General features: G+C 30.8%; 2 protein-coding genes across 6 annotated transcripts; both read left to right on the top strand.

The window, feature by feature from the left end:
- Positions 1-176: 176 nt before the first annotated feature.
- LOC108479622 (nuclear transport factor 2-like) lies at positions 177-5,124 on the top strand. 3 transcript variants are annotated; one of them, XM_053023464.1, is made up of 9 exons: positions 177-415; positions 1,146-1,331; positions 1,720-2,017; positions 2,122-2,324; positions 2,412-2,586; positions 2,830-2,951; positions 3,059-3,121; positions 4,044-4,107; positions 4,492-5,124. In XM_053023464.1, the coding sequence occupies exons 2-9, from the start codon at positions 1,146-1,148 to the stop codon at positions 4,761-4,763; spliced, it is 1,383 nt and encodes a 460-aa protein (XP_052879424.1). In that variant the 5' UTR covers positions 177-415; the 3' UTR covers positions 4,764-5,124. The 3 variants fall into 3 exon arrangements, with proteins under 3 accessions (XP_052879424.1, XP_017637826.1, XP_017637825.1); XM_017782337.2 differs by having other exon boundaries at positions 2,098-2,324; positions 2,836-2,951; XM_017782336.2 differs by having other exon boundaries at positions 2,098-2,324.
- A 12,742-nt stretch (positions 5,125-17,866) lies between these two features.
- Positions 17,867-19,753, top strand: LOC108476694 (ninja-family protein AFP3-like). 3 transcript variants are annotated; one of them, XM_053023586.1, is made up of 4 exons: positions 17,867-18,015; positions 18,170-18,209; positions 18,308-18,909; positions 19,148-19,753. In XM_053023586.1, exons 3-4 carry the CDS (start codon positions 18,336-18,338, stop codon positions 19,501-19,503), a joined length of 930 nt encoding a protein of 309 aa, XP_052879546.1. In that variant the 5' UTR covers positions 17,867-18,015; positions 18,170-18,209; positions 18,308-18,335; the 3' UTR covers positions 19,504-19,753. The 3 variants fall into 3 exon arrangements, with proteins under 3 accessions (XP_052879546.1, XP_052879547.1, XP_017634456.1); XM_053023587.1 differs by lacking the exon at positions 17,867-18,015 and having other exon boundaries at positions 18,053-18,209; XM_017778967.2 differs by lacking the exon at positions 17,867-18,015 and having other exon boundaries at positions 18,053-18,909.
- The last annotated feature ends 9 nt before the right edge of the window (positions 19,754-19,762 follow it).

Raw genomic sequence — 19,762 nt, 5'->3', positions numbered from 1 at the left:
AGTTAGGGTCAAAAACCCTTAATAACAAATTAAAAATAAATTAAACCCTTTTAAATTTAAAATTATAAATAAAATTTATAAAAAATTATTAATTTATTAAATTTTACTAAAAGGATAATAATGCTGATCCCATGTTTTGTTCATAAAAATTAATTTAGAAAGACTAAAATGCAATCGGAGTTGGGAGACAATTTTACCTAAAGATATATAATAAATACTAAGAGCCCTTTAGTATATAGTGCCAATACCAATAATATATTCAGTATATTTTCTTCGGCTTTGCAATTGTTCTTCACATTGATTTCCTACTTCGTAGGCTTACTCTCCTTCGCTTTAGGTTTCTCTCTCTGCTTTCTTTCAAAGCTGACAGATTTTCTCTCTTTCTCTCTCAAGCTCAAATCACCTCACGATTCAGGTACTTGTGATCATACTTTTCCCCTTCCTTTCATTCCGTTTGATCTCTGTCTTATCTTTTTATTCCCTCTGTATTTGATTGATCTGCTAATCAACCGCTAGATCCTGACTTTCTCTTCAATTTGGTTCTTAAATCTGCTTCATACTCTTTCGTTTCATCAAGGGTTTTCTGGGATTTCCTTTTTTTAATTAGTCGTTCATTATTATTGTAATTATTATTATTTTTGAATCTGTGTTAATTGGTTTTTAGATATATACTTTGACTTTTATGTTTAAAAGCATCTATTTTCTTGATGGTTTTGTTTGATTACTTGTTTTAGGTTTGGGTTTTTTGAATTGCTTGAAACTTGTTAGTGTAGTATTTAATGGTTTAGCGCTTATATGAAGAACTTTCTAATTTCTAATTTATGGTGAAAAAGGTGGTTGTTGTTATTGTTGTTGTTATTATTATTATTACTGTTATTTTCATCTCTATGCTTTATGTTGGTTAAAGATGTCTAGGAGGTTAAAAATCTGGCATTTTTTTAGTGAGAGATGATTTTATGTACTGCAAACATCTTGTTGATGGTTTCTCTTATGTTTAGTGTCAGCTATAAATGTTAGTTATAGAAAGTATTTTTCTTTCTTAGGAAAGGTTGGGGCAATAATCCTTTTTTTTTTTCATTGTAATTGTGTGGTTGGTTGTCAGTATTTGAAGTTTTAGTGATTGGTTTCGTTGAAACTATGTGCAGATGGCCATGCAGGAAGGAAATCCTGCGGGTACTCCCAGTGCTCAAGTTGTTGGAAATGCTTTTGTGGAGCAGTATTACCATATTCTTCACCAATCGCCGAACCTCGTGCATAGATTTTATCAAGATTCGAGTTGTTTAAGTCGGCCAGATATGTATGGCAACATGACAACTGTGACTACCATGCAGGTAAGTCCACATTGGGAGTTGAGATAACTTCCAATATGATTAGGCACGGGTGTACTGTCATTGAGAATTTGAAATACATGCCACTTTTCCTTTTTTTTTACCTTGGTAATTTCTGGGCTTAAGGTGAATGGCGAGTTCAAGAATAATTAAGGAAAAATATTTGTAATAATTGTTAAAGAATTCTGTTTTAGAAACCATGGAGACCTTGGGAGGAGCTTTGTGCATCTATTAGATGCATGTCTTTAATTGTGGCAATGGATATTTTTGGAACTGTTTGTTTCTGGAGACTCGTATATTTGATGAACTTGTATGAACGTTTTCTTTTTTCTTGTAATATAGCTTGAATGTGGTTTGGTTTATGAGTGCTGCTATATTTGCTTTTGGGCAGGCAATCAATGAGAAGGTACTTTCGCTGAATTATGAGGACTATACAGCAGAGATAAAAACTGCAGATGCTCAAGACTCTTTTGAGAAAGGGGTCATTGTACTGGTAACTGGATGCTTAACCGGAAAAGACAATGTGAGAAGGAAATTCACACAAACCTTCTTTCTAGCTCCACAAGACAAAGGTTACTTCGTCTTAAATGATATTTTCAGATATGTTGAGGAGAAAGAGTTGCAAAACTCCGTTCCAGTTAATGGCATCAATGAACAGGCTTCAACATCTGCCTTGACACCAGAACCAGGTCCGACCTTATTCCCTCGTTTTATGTATTATGTTTGTACTTGCTTTATGCTCAAATCATGGAATCGCTTTTTCTTCCAGAGCCAACTCATGACAATCTTGCAGAAGACCCATTAACTTACCCAGAAGATGAAGATGTTAATAATGATGCTGAAGTTTTTGATCCTTCGGATAAGGAGGAAGGATCAGTGATTGAAGATGAAGTTGTTGAACCCCAAAACATTACAAGTCCTAATGAAACTGTTGTGGTTGTTGATTCACCTCCTGTGGTTTTAGAGGATGCTCCTAAGAAATCATATGCTTCAATTGTGAGTTAATATTGATGATTTTTTCTTTTTCATTCATGTTTTGCTGGTTCTTTTTACCTTTATTAAACTTACTGAAATTCATATTAGGTCAAAGTAATGAAAACTAATACAGCGTCTGCTCCGGTCTATGTTCCTACCAATAATGTGAGGGTGGCACCTAAAGAACCTCACTCCATTGTTTCTGCAAAACCTGCTCCCGCAACTGAGGTAGCATTACCTAACAGTGACAATGCACCTGAAAGTAGCAATGACAATGAGGAAGGTAATTGCCAACTTCATTTATGCACGCTTGCACAGTAAGAGAAGCACATTTTTCTTGTTGTTAATGGAATTAGATCAGTAACTTTTTTCAATTTCAATGAAGCAAGATATCAATTAAGGATTAACAGTACTTGATTTGCATGGTTTATGTTATATGATATGTGTTTTTCTCTTTGATGTCTTGGTTAATGTTCCTTTTTTTTTTTGTAAATATAAATCTCATTTACTTTTGTTCTTACGAAAGCTGAAGGACACTCCATATACGTACGGAATTTGCCTTACACTGCAACACCTGCGCAACTCGAGGTGGCATTCAAAAAATTTGGGCCCATTAAGCGCAATGGCATCCAAGTCAGAAGCAATAAGGTTGACTAAGATATTAATTTGGGCTTCTCAAGTTAACCTTACTAGTTGACATTTCCAGTTCAAGTTCTCGGTTCTTACTCTTTTTGTGTATTTCTTTCCTTCTGCAGCAGGGATTCACGTTCGGGTTTGTTGAATTCGAAAATGCAAGTTCAGTGCAGAGTGCACTTGAGGTAAGATACTGTCATAAGTTGCTCTATTCAATTTTTTTACGTGAAAACTTCAATAATTATTGTCTACTGAATACATGCCATCTGTCAGGCAAGTTCGGGTCATTTTTCTGGTAAAATTGTTGCAACTTACTCTAATGCTGAACAGAAATAGAAATGAATGTCTTGATGTTTACAATCATGTCGATGACCCCCTTCCCTGACCTAAAACAAAGCACTATTTCAAAGCAAAAAATAAGAAACAAGAAATAAAATCCAAAACCAGATCAAAGTCTACTGAGTGACAGTATTGTTGTAATACGTGAACTTGGGTTTTTGGGCACTCGAAATGTTTCTGATTTCATGACTTTGTGTAGAACTTTCTTCGAGAAAACTCTACTGGTTGTGAAAGTAATTGAATCAACTGGTCTGAAAGAATAAATCCACCTTGATATGTTATATTTCTATTCTTCTGCAACTTAAAGACAGTAAATGGAATAATGGAAATGAAAGCGGGACCTTGTAATATTTTTCTGTATGTTTAGAGCTTATATTTTCCTTTTCAGTTTGTAACCAATTCACAGCATTGCTGAATTAAGTTGGGAAATCCAAAAGCTTGAGCCAATGAAGCTTGATCCAACAAATTATTAACTGGTGTATTGTGGATGTTGTAAAAGTCTCACATCATTGCACCTTCCCAGCCTACAATTCTATGGTCCTAACTAACCTAAACCAAAGGTTTAAATTACAGTGTTATCCCATATTTTTGCTTCTTTCTCAACTGCATCAGAGTTTTTTGTTGCAGAACTTAAGTGTGATATTATCGAATGACCTCAAATTTTTACGATAAGCTAATAAGGATTTGTAGAGTTGCTGGTGGCTCTCAGTCAGCCTTCTGTATTTCTGGTTATATCTTTGAATTTATGGATGTGTTTATGCACTCCAGGCTTCACCAATCACTATTGGGGATCGTCAAGCTGCTGTGGAAGAAAAGAGGACTAATACTCGAGGTAATTCAAAATTTAGAATTTTGATGCTGAAATTTATCATCAGTTCCATAACTTCTCTCATATTCGTTTACTCAAATCAAACTTTTAGTTCTTCCAATAATAGTACTGAGCTTAGGAATGGTATGGTCTCAAATAGTTAACAATTCTGCAATTTTATCAATTTAGCTGGGCCATACATGGGGAGAAAGGGCTTGGTCTGTTGTAGTACGTTTAACCCTCGGGCATATTTGTTTGGTAGGGGTTCAGGGGTATTGTTCCTCATATTGATCCTATCAAAATTTCTTGCAAATACTTAATGCAGTCGTGGATATATGATATCCGCATATTAGCTTTGGCTAGTAATATAGGCTAATAATAACTTTGAGAACCTGCTCCTTTTTGCAGTTGGTAGCAGTGGGAGTGGGAGTGGGACTGGGACTGGGAGGGCAAGATATCCTTCAGGTAAAGCTGGGTTTCGAAGTGACAATTTCAGGGGTCGAGGGAACTTTGGCAGTGGCCGAGGAGGAGGCTATGGCAGGAATGAATTCAGAAACCAGGGGGAGTTTTCAGGACGACCAAAGGGTTTAGGTGGTTGGAATGGAGATAACTATCAGCGAGTTAATCAGAATGGAAGAGGTGGCCGTCAAGGTGGTGCAGGTGCCGCGGCGAAACCATGATTTGATTCTTCATAATTGACTGAGAAAGTGACCAGATGATTTTTTTTTGACAATATAAAACAAAGGAAATGGAAGGCACTAGAAGAATTGAAGTTCTTGATTTTCATAAATTCAACTATTTATGACTACTGAGTTCCCCCCCGCCCCTCCCGCCCCTAAACTCTCTTTTTCTTGTGTTATTTGTTCAAGTAATGTGTTTGAGGATTATATGATCAAATTTTTTATATAATCGTCATGTCATTGTTATATAGTTTTAACATGTTACTGACTGATTCCTTGAAAATTGGAGCTAATGACATTTATTGGATCGGACTGTTTATTTTTTGGTTCAATCGATTTGATGGTTCTGAAAGATTAATAACGATTAACTGGATATGTGTCTTGTTTCACTTCTAAAGCCGTCTACTTGAGCTTGCCTGCAAATGAACTTTGCCTTAATATTACATTTGGTGGTACAATTTTTTCATAATTTGATTTTTCTTTGAACTGGTATCCGAATTTGATATGTATAATCTTTTTTTGGGCATGTAAATATATATATTTTAATTTGGTATCTAAACTTGTTACTTTTTCTTAATTTGATATCTTAAGAATTTTTTTTTTCGATTTGATAAATTTGTCAAATGTTATACAAATTACCTCTAAAATACTAACTGTTTTTGTTTTTCATGAGGAGATAAAATAGCTAATGTATGAATGACATGTAGCATATGACATGAAATTTAATTACATAAATGATTACATTTATTTGGAGTTTTTTGTGTTTCGTTAAATGATATGTTCAAATTTTACTTTTCATTGGATGACTTTTTAACTTTTAATGGCAAGATTGATTCAATAGGGGTTGCATGATTAAAGCATGACTTAGCCTTCACAAAGCCTTCAATTTCATAAAATTATCGTCAATATCATAGGAAATCTGATTCAAAAATTGTGCCTTGAGCTATCTTAACGAATGGATATTGAAGAAGAAAAACAAGAGTTTTAAAAACTCAGAATAAAGTAAAATAATTATGTTAGATTAAAAATAATTAATTAAACTAAAAGTAATTGAAGATTTAAAATAAAAAAAGTCTATGTCATTTGCCTAGAGGTGTGCATGGGCTGGGCTGGGCCGGGCTAGGCCCAGACAAAATTTTAAGCTCGTTTTCTAGGCATAGGTCTGGCCTGACCCGAAATATGGGCCTAAAAATTTGTCGAAGCCCGGCTTGAAATAAAATTGTTAAGTCTGAGCCCGCCCATATTAAATTTTTTTAGCTTATTTCATTAAATAAAAATTTTAAAATATAATAAATCAAATACATTTAAAACAAATATTAAAACAAGAAAAAAATAAAAAAATGATACTAAAACAATTCTTAAAACAATACACAAATTGAAAATATAATAAAAAGTGATTATATTAAAATTGAAAATAAAATGTAAAAATGATTAAAAAAATATATTTAGTATATAATTTGGGCGGGCCCGCCCGGACAAAAAGTTTTATTTGAGCCCGCCCGCTTTCTAAACGGGCCTTGTTTTTTTGTCTAAACTCATATTTTGGGCCTATATTTTTACCCGAACCCTCCTATTTTTCGGACGGGCCTTCAGGCTGGGCAGGACTACACCTCTTATTTGACGCATGAAAGTTGTATATTGATTATTTTTGCTACCTTATAAGAAAATAACATTATTAGTATATTAAAGTAATTTACTATAACTTAAAAAAACCAACTTCAAACATCAAACTAAATAAAAAGAGCTTAAGTGCTACATTAGAAAAAAAAAAGTATATTGGACCAAAATATTTTAGATGTGAAATTAAAAAAGGTGTACCAAATTTTATATTAAGAATAATAATTTACCATAACTTCGGTTTTAAGTACCACCTTGATTTTGCTATCATATATATATATATTTAATTATCAAACTACAAAAATTAAGATGACTATTAAACAATGATATATACATATTTATCTATGTTAGTATTAAATTTTTAATAGAGTTGAACCATGTGTGTTGGTATCAATACTTTTAACAAAAAGAACTGTTAGAAACAAGAAAGTATAGATACCTTTAAGGCAAGTATAAATACTTTTAGGGTAAGTATGGATATTTCAAGATCAAGTATTGACACTTTACCCTTCTAGAAATGCTTGTAGTTACTAACCTCCTAAAATATCAGTACTTTTGGCCAAATATTTGATTGCGCCCTGATGTGCCTATGCCGAGGCTGAGAATCAATACTATTATACTTAAATATCTAGTAGCTTTACTACAAGTGTAATAAACCAGTTGTAATATTTATAGTGACACAATAGAACACTCAAGTATTTCAAGGATCGAACCCAAGAGAGTTCGAGGATAAAGTGATTCCTAGACGATAAGCATACAACAAAGAAGTCTAGCTAACTACTCACTAAGTCTTATATTACAACAAATTATGATCGAGGTTAATTACCCTAATCGGCTATTTAACACTAAAAAGAAGTAATTTACAAAATAAACAAACTTACACCATTGACAATTCAAGAGACACAAGTGGCCACTTGACTTCCATGTTGTTGATTAGTCTTTGGATTAGGGATCTAAAAGGCTTAAACTTCTAATTGACTTAATTTTACCTCTCAGTCACCATTTTACCAAATTAGATGATTGAGTTCGGTTTATCTCTCGACCTCACCAAACTAACTCAGGCTAAATGAATTTTTGCTCAATAGGCCCTCATCTTGGTCTCACCTATCTATATGTTCCCTTAAAGGAATCAATTCTAAGTTTTGAAGTTTATTAAATTTAGTCTAATTTTTACGATTTAGTCCATGTACCAAAAATTAACCAAACAACATTTTCATCAACAAACCACTATAAATTTAGCTACTGATCCTCAGTTTCATACAAGAAAGAACCCAACATACAAGCAAAGCTACTTTAAAATAAGCACAAGAAGAGGGTTACGAAAAGCTGTGTGTTTTCTTGTAAAAAGCTTGAGGAAGATGAAGATAGCAGCAATGGTGATGAAAAATAACACTAGAGGTCGGATTTTTATCAGAGAAATTAAAATGGAGCTAGACTATATTTAAAACCATGGATTAAAATGAAAATACAAGAGAGTTTTGAGTACTAAACAACAAATAAAACCAAGCTACAATAAAAATTAACTAACTAACTAACTGCCAACACAACTAAAAACTAGAAAAGTAACTAAACCCAAGAAAAATAGAGAAGAAGGCAACTAAAAACTAAGCTAAAAAGATGATAAAAAACTAAAAGTAAAACAACCTTCTTTTTCTACACAACCAAAAAGTGGCTTTTCTTGTGATTACAACCTAAGAAATTGGACCAAAATGCCTTTAAACGTTTAATTTTGATTGGGGTTCGTATTAGACAAGAACTACACTTGCAGTCATTTTTTATCTCTGTCGATAGTGGTATCACGATACCTAGGCTCTGGTGTTGCGATACCCACAATAGTAGTGTAAGTGGGAGTTTGGGGGGTGTTGGTGTTGCAATACCCATTTCTTGGTATTGCGATACCACTGAAGTTGGTCTCAATCTTCCTCATTTCAGCATTGACAGGTGTATCACGACTTCCATGGCTCAGTGTCGTGATACCTTCTTCTAAAAATGATTTCTTCATGTTTAGGCCATTGTCAACTTCCTACACCAACTCAATTACATCGTTAGGTCTCTCATGGCACATTTGGCCAATTTGGGTCTCAAAAGGGCATAAAACGTACAGAAACAGTTTATTAACAACAAAAACTAAAAACCAACAAAAGTAAAGAAAAAACACCTAATTTGTTTGAGAATAAGCTAATTAATTGTATTAGAGAGCCTAATTTGACATATTGAATTATGACAGATCAATATCAATATTTAGAGTGTTGGTATCAATATCTTATATATAGACAAAATATTGATACTTTACCCCTCTAGACAGGTATGTGGGTATTTTTTGGTGAGGTTATGGTACCTAAAGGTTATGTATCGATACTTAACCACCAAAATGTTTGAAAAAGCATTCTTAAACTCTTTATAATAATTTGGAATAAACTCAAATACATTTGGTATAAATCAAATCATTTTAAAAACATGTTCTTGAGTATTTGTAATACTTTCAAAATATTTTCTAAGATTTTTTATATTTTTTTGTTTTTCAACATGCATGATTTAAAGAATAATATGAAAAAATTATCTTAGATATTATTATATAAAAGTCTTATAAATCAAAGCTAATACTATAAAATTTAGTGGTTTTGGGAAAAATTTAAATCGTTTCCAAAAATATAAAACTGTTCCTAATAAATTTAAAGAAAACTTAAGTCATCCTCAACGGTAATTTGCTTAAATTCTTTAAAAGGTTCTAGGAATGAATATGCAAAATTGTCCTCATGTTTAAAGGACAAATTTCGTCATGTCATCCCAAATTTATGAAAATATATCAAAATAAATGTCAAATTCATCCATTTAAATATCCTATGCCCAAAATAACTTAATTTTTCATTTTTCAAATTTTTTTTAATTTTATAGTACACAAAAGACATACTATTTCAAATATTTATTGCTATTTAATTTATGCGGTGGATTAGATACACAATAAATAAGGTGGCTCACAATTAAATTAGGGTGACATTATCATCTGTAGTTTGTTTTTCGTTTGATTATATCTTAAATTGTTTTTCAAGCATTTTGACTATTGATGCTGCTATGACTTTCATTGAATAAAAAAGTCATATAATCGGATGTATGAGATAAACTTAATGGCTTGAATTTATGTAACACCCACTATTCTCTATAAATACCATCTCAAGTAGTGAGTGCTATACTATCATCCTTCTTATTTCAGTCTATAATTAATTCTTTTAACAAATTCTTTTATCAAATTTGCATACATGTCTCAACAAACACCTTCTAATTGCTTGTAACTAAACGTGATTATGTACATGCCATCCACTTTGATAGTTAAAAACATTACAAAAATGTGGATGAGACTGGAGAGACCGTCCACCTCTTGTCTCCTTATTACAATTCATGCGCTGAGCTTTCCATTAAGACATGATTTCTAATAATAATATAATTTTAAATAAATAAAGAAATAAATAATAAATATTAATTACTATTCTCTTTACTTAAAAATATTATTTTACTAATTATCGATAATTTTAGCTATTATGAATGAATCCGATAATCTTTAAAATTTCTTGGACATGTTACAATACAAAATTAAGGAATCAATAATAATTATTACTTAACATTATACAACCAAATTTAAATAAACGCTATGAAATTCATTATTATATTTCAATGAAGCTCTTATAATTATTTTATAAAATTTAACTCATAAACCGGTTTGCCCTTAGTAAACACAAGTGAAACTCCAAGCTCTATCGATAAATGATAACAGTAACGAAGAGGTGCGCAAAACGCTAACAATAATCATCCTCACTTTCAATGCGTAAAGTACATATAGTAACTTTCAAGTACAAAATACTACTCACATCATATAATTATTTAAAAGTGTACCGTGTATCAAATAGTATTTCTTAATAAAATTTAATTTACTTTAAATAATAGGTAAACTACACTTTTAGTCCTAAACTATGGGTAAGATTTCATTTTTGTTACTTAACTAAAACATGTTACAATTTAGTTTTTAAACTATTCGAAAGTTTTCATTTAAGTCACTGAACTATTTAAACTTTTTTTTTTTATTTAAGTCAATAGATTGTTATATTTTTTTCAAATAAAAGGTTCCATTAGCGAGTTCTAAGTAATGATTCAACGATCAGTATGGTGGATCAGTATCTATCGATGAGTAAAATAACGTACCTTAGATCTAATTTGATTTGACGGTCAGTGTCGAAGATTGAAGAAACAAGCTATTTGATTTTTAGTTTTCAAAATTTATGACATCCAAAACTGTTTTATGAAAAAAAAATTGAGTCATAAAAGAGAAAAGAAAATAAAAATTTTAATCGATGCAGATAATATGATAGAGAAAGTTATATAACACTAATTTTAATATCTCAATAACTTCAATGGAAACTTTTAAATAAATCTATAATTAAATTAATTATAACATTTTAAATTAAGTGGTCAAAATAAAAATTTACCTATAATTTATTCGCTATAAAACAACTTCTACAATAAGTTAATATAAGAGTCTAAAATTTGATTTTCCTATTAAAATAAAGGAAGGAGACTTGGTTAATACATGACATAATTCGCGCGTGGGCATAGCGATAAAATAATTCATTTCCCGACGCTTCTAACAGTTAAAGCACAACTGGATGATATCATCAATACGAGGCCGTTTGCATGCAACTTGACAAACTTGCCTGTTTTGACCCCTTGTTTTTTGCCACGTGTAGTTCTCAATCTTTTCATTAAACGTGTCATCTATCCTTTGTCCGTACTTTCTGTATTTATAGGCTCTATCTGCAACTTGGAGCAAGATTGTGTGTTTTGTTTTGATACTAATAATATATAAGATTAAATATTTACAAAATTGGACAATTTCTACATAATTGATGTTGAAAATATGAACATCACATATATATTAAGGGTAATTATATGTTATTATTTATTATCATAATAGGTTAGCTCAAATTAAAATGATCTAATTTGGTTAGAATTTTATTAGGCTTTATTTATTAAATAAAATATAGGTCAATTATGTGTAGATACTCTAGTAATTGAATTCTAATCAAATTATAATTAATGATGGGCTAATTAAAATTTGATTAGAACTAATATGCCAAGATTATAAATATTAGGGTCATGGTCCCCAAATTATACACAAGATATCTTTTTTAATATCCCATTATTAGGGAAGTGGAAGATCAAATTCCTAAAATCCGATAAAATTTTAAGGAATTCATGGATTCAGGTACGCTTCAGCATTTCTTTTTATTTTTAATTTATTTTTGATGATTTGACATGATAGATCCTAGTTTATTAAGTTTTATTTCAGATTTATTTTACAAATTTAGCGGTTGGTACTTAAACTTAAAATTATAAGTTAATTTAATATTATTTTTAGGTATTTAACTATATTGTTAAAAAATATATTGATATGACATTAACGACCAATAATATTGTGATACGTAACAATATTACATTTTAACACGTGACAATTTTTTAATAAATATTAAATATATTTTTTGTCACGTGTCAAAATGTTAGACTACCGCATATCACCATGCTATTGGTCATTAGTGTCACGTCAACATTATTTAACGTTGTTAGTTAGGTATAAAAAAAATACGAAGTTTATATACAATCTCCAACTTCAAGTGCAAGTTAGTTGCACAAAAAAAGTTTAGGTACCAAGTAAGTATAATATTCTAAATTCAAGTGTCTCTCGTATTTATTAACCCTAATGTATATTTGTATGCAGATGGAGCTTATTGTAATAATTAGAAGGACGTGAGTTCGAGTATATTTAATTTTTTTATTTTTTATTTAAGAGTTAACGAAGAGTTATGGGTAAAAACAATATAAAAAAATAATAAAATATTAGTGTGTTTTGATATATGTATGTTTATTATTCATTGTATTATTAGTTTTAATTGTTTTTATTATTTATAAGATTTTTCAAGTAAGAATTTTAACTTTGTAAAAAAATTGTTAAATAAATTTATATAATGAATAAGAATGTTAAAATTTACATTGAATTATTGTATTATTAAAATATTAATTTACATTAATTTTTAAAAATTCTGTAAATGTTTATTTTAATATTAATTTTTCCTTATTATTTATATAATAAGTAGCTTTATATTATATACATAATTTTATAAATAATGTGTTATTATATAATATTATATTAAAAAAATGTGAGTATGGAAGGGTGTGGAGTATCAATTTAAAATACTTTACTTTTTGTATTTTACAAATGTTTTAATAATTTGATATATTTTAATTATAGTAATTTACATAACATTAGCTTTTTAATTACATGAAATAAAATTATATTATTTAAAAATGTAAAATTTAAGTGTACAAAATACGTGCAACACATATGATATTAAAATTAGACACTAGATGTTCTAAATTTATTAATATTTTAAAATATATGATATAAATTTGTAGTGTATTTTTAATAATATATATTATATATACACATAAATATATTTCAACTATATATTATAAATATATTTGTATGCATATATAGAATTTAAAATTATTAATTAGTTTAATAAATTAATTTAATAATTATATTTTTTATTTTTAAACGTAATCTTAAGAAAATAAGAAGAGATAAGATAAGTCGAGTGAATCTGAACTCGGTTGGCATTGTTTCTACTACAACAATTTGGAGGGTATGGATTCACTCAAATACATAATATCATTTACTTTAGCAATTGAGAGTTATAAATAATTTAGGCATTATATAAAAAAAATAAGAGTTAAGACAAAAAAATTATTTTAAAATAGCATAATATTTTTTTAAACGTTAATCTCATTATAAATTATTATTATATCTGTTGCTTTTTATGCAATGCCTACATTTACCATAGCCCTTCCCTAACCCTTAAATAGGAGAATAATGCACTTTAGTGCATTCAAACCTACGTCTTTCTACACTGGCAACAATGTCAATGCCAATTGAGCTAAGACTCAATCAGCAAAATAGCAAAATTTCATTAATTTATTTTATGAATAGTTTAGGAACGCGGATACAAGTGGTGCATGGCTGTCGTCAGCTCGTGTTGGAAGGTGTTCGGTTAAGTCTCGCAATGAGTGCAACCTTCGTGTTTAGTTGCCACTGTTGAGTTTGGAACCCTGAGCAGATTGTCAGTGATAAATTAGAGGAAGGTGAGGATCAAGTCAAGTCATCATACCCCTTATGCCTTGGGCGACGCACGTGCTACAATGGACGAGTCAAAGGGTCACAACCTCGTGAGAGTGGGCTAATTCCAAAAACTTACCCTCAATTCGGATTGCAAGCTACAACTTGCCTACATGAAGCTGGGATCACTAGTAATCGCCGATTAGCCATACGACGGTGAATTCATTCTCGGACCTTGTACACATCGCCCATCACACTATGGGAGCTGGCCATGCCCGAAGTCGTTACCTTAACTGCAAGGAGGGGGATGTCGAAGGCAAGGCTAGTGACTAGAATAAAGTTGTAACAAGATAGCCAACTGAAAGGTGCAGTAGTGGTATGCAATATTAGTAGAAATGGATCAAAATAGACTAAATTGAAGACCCACGTTGAATTTTTTTAATGAAATGAAACTTAGATTACTTACCAACCAATATTGATACATATTGACAATTGGGTCTTTGAGCCTAACGCAACTATTTTTCTTTAAAAAATAAACTTTTTTTGAAAATTCCCAATATTTTATTTTATATAATTTTTTATGTTTTATATTTTAAATAAAATAATACTTATGTTACTTTTTCAAATATAAAATAATTTTATTAAAAGTAAAAGTTGATAAGAGCAAAATAAATCAACCTAAAGTGTCATTCAACATCAGCTGGTGAATAACAATGTCCTGATAGTCTAAATTAAAAGATCAATCAACATTCTCATCCATAGATCAATAGGCAAGTCTATGTGCAACCCTATTGGTCGATTGATGAGCATACTGGAAAATAATAAAATCAAATCAATTTCATAATCCAAGGGCATCCTCAATGATTCAGCCATACACAAACAGGTCCAAAGAATGACTATTAAGTTTATTTGCAATAGCAAAACAATCCATCTCTACTATGATGTGGTGATAATCAAGTACCCTAACCAACTGGAGAACTCTAGCAATAGCAAGGGCCTCAACCGAGAGAGCATCAAAAGCTCCATTAAGGTGTCAAGGGCAACCTGCATGAACCATGCCCTCTAAATCGCGAACTACTGCACCAAATTAGGTCATCATGCACTCCCTAGCAATCTAGGCCACATCAATATTAATCTTGAGTTGCTCTCCACATAGGTTTTCCCATCTCATGATCCTCAACCTCCTAGGAAAATGAGCGCATGGATACGATTGTGAACCTTGAAATCTTAATGAATGGTCTTAGCACGAATCAAAGCATCTTGTGGAGTCATCGTCTTTCCTTGAGAAAGCTTAATGTTCCTAGCATTCCAAAGCAACCAAATGATGCCCAAGAGGGTAGTAAAGGCCTCTTTGTCGATTTCTCACAGTGGACTCCAATCAATAAACAACCCTATAAAAAGAGACACTTAATATTTTTTTATAAATATTTTATCTAAAAGTTATAAATTTTATCGGACAGGTAATCACGTATTTAAAATACATAGATGTGTTTAAAAATAACATATAATAAATAATAAAAAGTATAATTTAAAACTAATTAATAATAACACATGGATATGAAAAGTATTAAAATAGAAAAGATATTAAAATGAAAAAGAAAAAATAAACATGGAATGAAAAAAATTCATGGCAAGTAAAATGAAATTTAAATACAAAACAGATTAGATTAAGAATATTAAATGATACAAATACTAACTCAATCAACAATATTATTAGTACTAGAAATTTTATTACACGGTGGAAATCACGAATTTAAAACATAGAGGTATGTTTAAAAGCAACCTACAATAAATAATAAAAAAAAGCAAATGAAATAGTTTTTGGTAATTCTTTATTTGAGTTGAGACCCGGTTGATGGGTGACATTAACTTAAGATATTGACAATATTATTAATACTAGAAGTTCTATAGCACACGTATGCATGTGGAAACCATATATTTAAAAATTAATGTTTGTTTAAAAATAACATATAATAAATAATGAAATGTGGAAATCACATATTAGGACACAAATGTGTGCATAATAAAACTAAATGTAGAAAAATACTAAAATAAAGTTTTATTTGAGTGGTAAAATTATAGGTTTTACTAATACAACAATTGATGTGGGTTTAAATCCAATTACATGCATATTTTTATTATTTTAAGTTAAATATAATAGTACTAAACATAATTCAATCTTAATAACTCTATCCAGAAAACCCTATTTTTTTTTTCTTTTCTCCAAGATGTTTGTTTGTTCTCTTTTGTTTTGCTCAACAGAGGTGTTAACCTCAAGATTGGTTACCGCCTGCCTTTTTCTCCATCTCACAAACCCTCTCTTTCTTTCTTCTTTTCATTCACTTCATACACCTACTATTTTTTCAATTTGTAGATCTATTTTGTGGGTATCTTTGTTGTCTTCACAAGTTATGATGGACAAATGACGGTGTTTGTCATCGTTGGAACTCTACTGATCACTAGCCATTTCTCTTAGAAAGTGAGTGGCTTTTCACTAACTTCTTAATATGTTTCTGTTTTGAGAGTATTTCAAAATAATAAATGATTTCATAAGTCGGTTTGGATCCGTATTGTCTTAAGTTTTATATCTTTTTTTATTTGTTTTCCGTTGTTTAATAAGTCATCACTTTTAGAAGTTTTTATCTACTCTTGTAACATGTTTTTTAGTCTTGCTTATACATGTAGTCTTGCTTTTGCAACTGATTTTAGGGATAGTTTTGTTGTCGTCCTCTCCAGTTTGGTGGATGCTTAATTTTTTTGCCCATTTTTTCCCGCCACTTTGGACCATTCATGATTGATTTCCTTATTGTATGTTGCTTGCATTCACTTCAGATATATGTGTAGTCAATTTCAACGCACAATAATGTTCTATTGATGTTGAGGTTGAAGTCTTTGTTGTTTTGATGAAACTTGTAATACACAGCCTATGATGAGCGTTTACTCTTTTTTTTTTTTCTAATTGTATGGTCGCTCCCATTTTTGAAATGAATTAATGAATTTCCTTCTAAAAAAAACTATTCAATCTTAATTATGGGTAAACTATTTAGTTGGTCACCCAACTTTAATAGTTTTTTATTTTGGGCACCAAAAATAAAAAAAATTCAAAAAGGGCACCACTATTACAAATCATATTCATTTTAGTCATCCACCGTTAATTTGAGGTTAAACAATGTTATTGTACACTCATTTTAGTCACTCAGTTTATATTTTCATTTTGATCACTCATTTCTTTTTTTATTAATTAATTTTATTTTTTCAAAAAATATCCTAAGCTTTTACAAGAAATTGAGTTATTTGGTACATAGATGAAACTTTATTTTGCTACATAGATGAAACTAACGTTTTTTTCTTATAACTCAATTCTTTGTAAAAAAAAACTCAAATTTTTATGCAAAACTCATATTTTTCCTTCTTTTACTGAAAAATTAAAATTAATTAATAAAAGGAAATTAAAAAATAAAAGGTTTTTCTATAAAAATTTAAATTTTTCTATAAAAACCTAAGTAATTCTTTATAAAACCCCATATTTTTTCCTTTTACGTGGAAAAACTAAAAGAAACTAAAAGGATAATATAGTTTTTCTGTGTAAACACTCTGGCATTTCCTATAAAAATCCAATTTTTTTCTATAAAATAAAAAATTAAAATTAATTTAAAAATGAAAATTAAATAAAATTAAAAAGATAAAATGAGACCCAAGTGAAAACTAAAATTGAGTGATTAAAATAAATATACAATAATATTGCCTAACACTAAATTAATAACAGGTGACCAAAATGAAAATGAATTGTAATAACAGTGCCCTTTTTCAAATTCTTTTATTTTCCGTTTCCAAAAAAAAACTTACAAAAGTTAAATAAAAATCTTTGTAGTTTACCAATTAAGAAAAACTATAGTTAAATGGTAGTTAATTTTTTAACTTACGTGGCAAGCACACTTTGGTTGGAGGTATAGCTGCTAGAATGGCAAAGTAGAGAAACAGCCAATCCTATTCAATTATATTACAAAGTGTGCCTTAAGAATAAATTTAGATAAAATAGTACTTAAACTCGAATAAAATTAAATTAAGAAAATATACATATTCATAATTATTATAGGGTGTAAAGACACCTAATAAGAAAACAAAGCACAACATAACCAAGTTGCGAAATCTGTCACGCTCAAGGTCTTACCAACAACCTCTACTTGTTATGTCCTAAATAGTATTTTTGTGGTGTTCCTATATCTTAATCTTAATTCAATTTAATCACTTATTAAATTATATATAAATTTTATTCAGATTTATTTTACCTGAAAATTCTGTCACATGTGAATCTTGTCCTATTTAATTATTCAATTTAAAAAAAAATTATAGAAAGAAAATCAAATCAATACGAGATGTTGTTGCTAACAGTGGAAACAGATATGTTATTGCTGTAAAAGTGCACAAGTGAGAGAGTTGCAGGTGCAAGTTGCAACAATGGCAGAAAAGAAAACCGTACGTTTTTATCTTCTTTTTCTTTCTCTCTCTCCACTGATTACCACGTGTGTGCTGCATCTATATAATCTCATCACATATGTTGCCCCATTTCCTCATCTTTCTCTCAAAATTTTAACGCAAAACAAACTACTTCCTCTATCTCTTAAATCAGCTCTTCCGGTGATCTCAGTTTCTGTATCTTCATCCATCATGTAAGCTTTTTATCTTATTACAATTTCTGGGTTTGTAACCTTTTTCATGCTCTTCTGTGCTCATGTTCTACTTTTTTTTTTTTGGGGGAGGTGAGCAGAAAGGGGGAAGTTCTTTAACCTTGTCTAATGGCGGAAGCAAAAGGAATACAAGGCAAGGCTGATCAAATCAACTTTTTATTTGAAGACAATAAACCAATTCGTAGTTTTCAAAGATTTTCATCAGAAAAACTTACATCGGAACAAACCCAATTTCCCGATCCAGAACCAAAGGTGAATCTCAGGCTATCGCTGGGTGGGATTTACGGTAGTGGAAATTACAGCAAACTAAACCCTTTAACTAGATCATCTTCCATAGCGGGAGAAGTGGTAAATCATAAGAGGAATTTTACAGAACAGTTGGAAAACACGTTGCCGAAGAGTTATCTTTCATTGGCAAGGTCTTGTTCATTGCCTGCACAAGTGGAAAGCAGTAAAAGGATAGTGAATGTAAAGGAATTAAGGATGATGAAGAGAGTTGAAGCGAAGAAAAGAGCTGTGGAGAAGCAGAGGAATGGCATGAAAGGGAGTGAGAAAGACAAGTTGTTAGTGGCGGGGGCGGCGCCTACTGAGTTTCCTGCTTGGCTAGCGGCTTCTACTGCTAAATCTCCTGCACTAAATAGAGCCATCGATAAGATAAAGGAAGGTTTTAGAAAATTAGAAGGTATGTTGTTCCCCTAAACAAGTTGTTACCTTTATTCGGGTCTGGTTAAAAAGAAAATGAATTGGATCGTTTTTTTATCTAAGGTGGAGTTGGAGCTCAATTTACGACACTAGCCATGAATTGAATGCATAATTATGTTTTTTTTAATTAGTAAGAAAATCAAAGTTCAATTATAGATAATTCAACATTATTTAAGCTTTTTGATCACCATCTTTAGACATTAATAAATTCAGTGCAGGAGTAGAAGGGTGGACTGCACCATCATCCTCCTCTAACCCAATAAAGTCCGTACCGGAGATGCCTTCCCAAATAACGGAATCTGAGAATCCGGCCAAGAAGCCTAAACTTTCCCGTGGTTGGATTCAAGATAAAGAGATGAAAAAAATGCCAAGCGTAACCACCACCGGAGATGGCCCAAATGGGAGGAAAATACAAGGGTTTCTTTACAAATACACCAAAGGACAGGTGTGTATAGTATGTGTTTGCCACGGAAACTTCCTTTCGCCGGAAGAATTCGTGAGGCACGCCGGTGCTAAGGATGTTACCAACCCCATGAAGCATATCAATGTTTGCTCAACCTTCTTTTCCTATTAAGATCCACACCGGATTTAGAATTGTAGAAACTGGAAAATGTTGTGAGCTCAAAAGAGTTGAAACCTCCGTAAATCGATGGTTATTTAAATCCTTTTTTGTCACCCCACTTTTAACATTGGTACAGAAAAATATAGGAACTTTACATTTTCCAGTAAGTAGCATACCTTTCTTTCACAACTATGAAGCAAGAAATATATGTACTGTGCAATTTAAGGGATTTTTAATAATCAAAAGAAAAACAATTACCTAATCTACACAA

The sequence above is a fragment of the Gossypium arboreum genome, chromosome 12 (assembly GCF_025698485.1).
Source record: "Gossypium arboreum isolate Shixiya-1 chromosome 12, ASM2569848v2, whole genome shotgun sequence".
In the NCBI taxonomy this organism is placed as follows: domain Eukaryota; kingdom Viridiplantae; phylum Streptophyta; class Magnoliopsida; order Malvales; family Malvaceae; genus Gossypium; species Gossypium arboreum.
This window is presented reverse-complemented; position numbering and strand designations above follow the sequence as displayed.

Bases quoted from the DNA above. Each gene is read 5' to 3' on its own strand.
- LOC108479622 (XM_017782336.2), top strand. From the start codon at position 1,146: ATGGCCATGCAGGAAGGAAATCCTGCGGGTACTCCCAGTGCTCAAGTT. The intron at 2,018-2,097 runs GTCCGACCTTAT...TTTTTCTTCCAG, and splicing joins TGCCTTGACACCAGAACCAG to AGCCAACTCATGACAATCTT. The intron at 2,587-2,829 runs GTAATTGCCAAC...TTCTTACGAAAG, and splicing joins TAGCAATGACAATGAGGAAG to CTGAAGGACACTCCATATAC.
- LOC108476694 (XM_053023586.1), top strand. From the start codon at position 18,336: ATGGCGGAAGCAAAAGGAATACAAGGCAAGGCTGATCAAATCAACTTT. The intron at 18,910-19,147 runs GTATGTTGTTCC...AATTCAGTGCAG, and splicing joins AGGTTTTAGAAAATTAGAAG to GAGTAGAAGGGTGGACTGCA.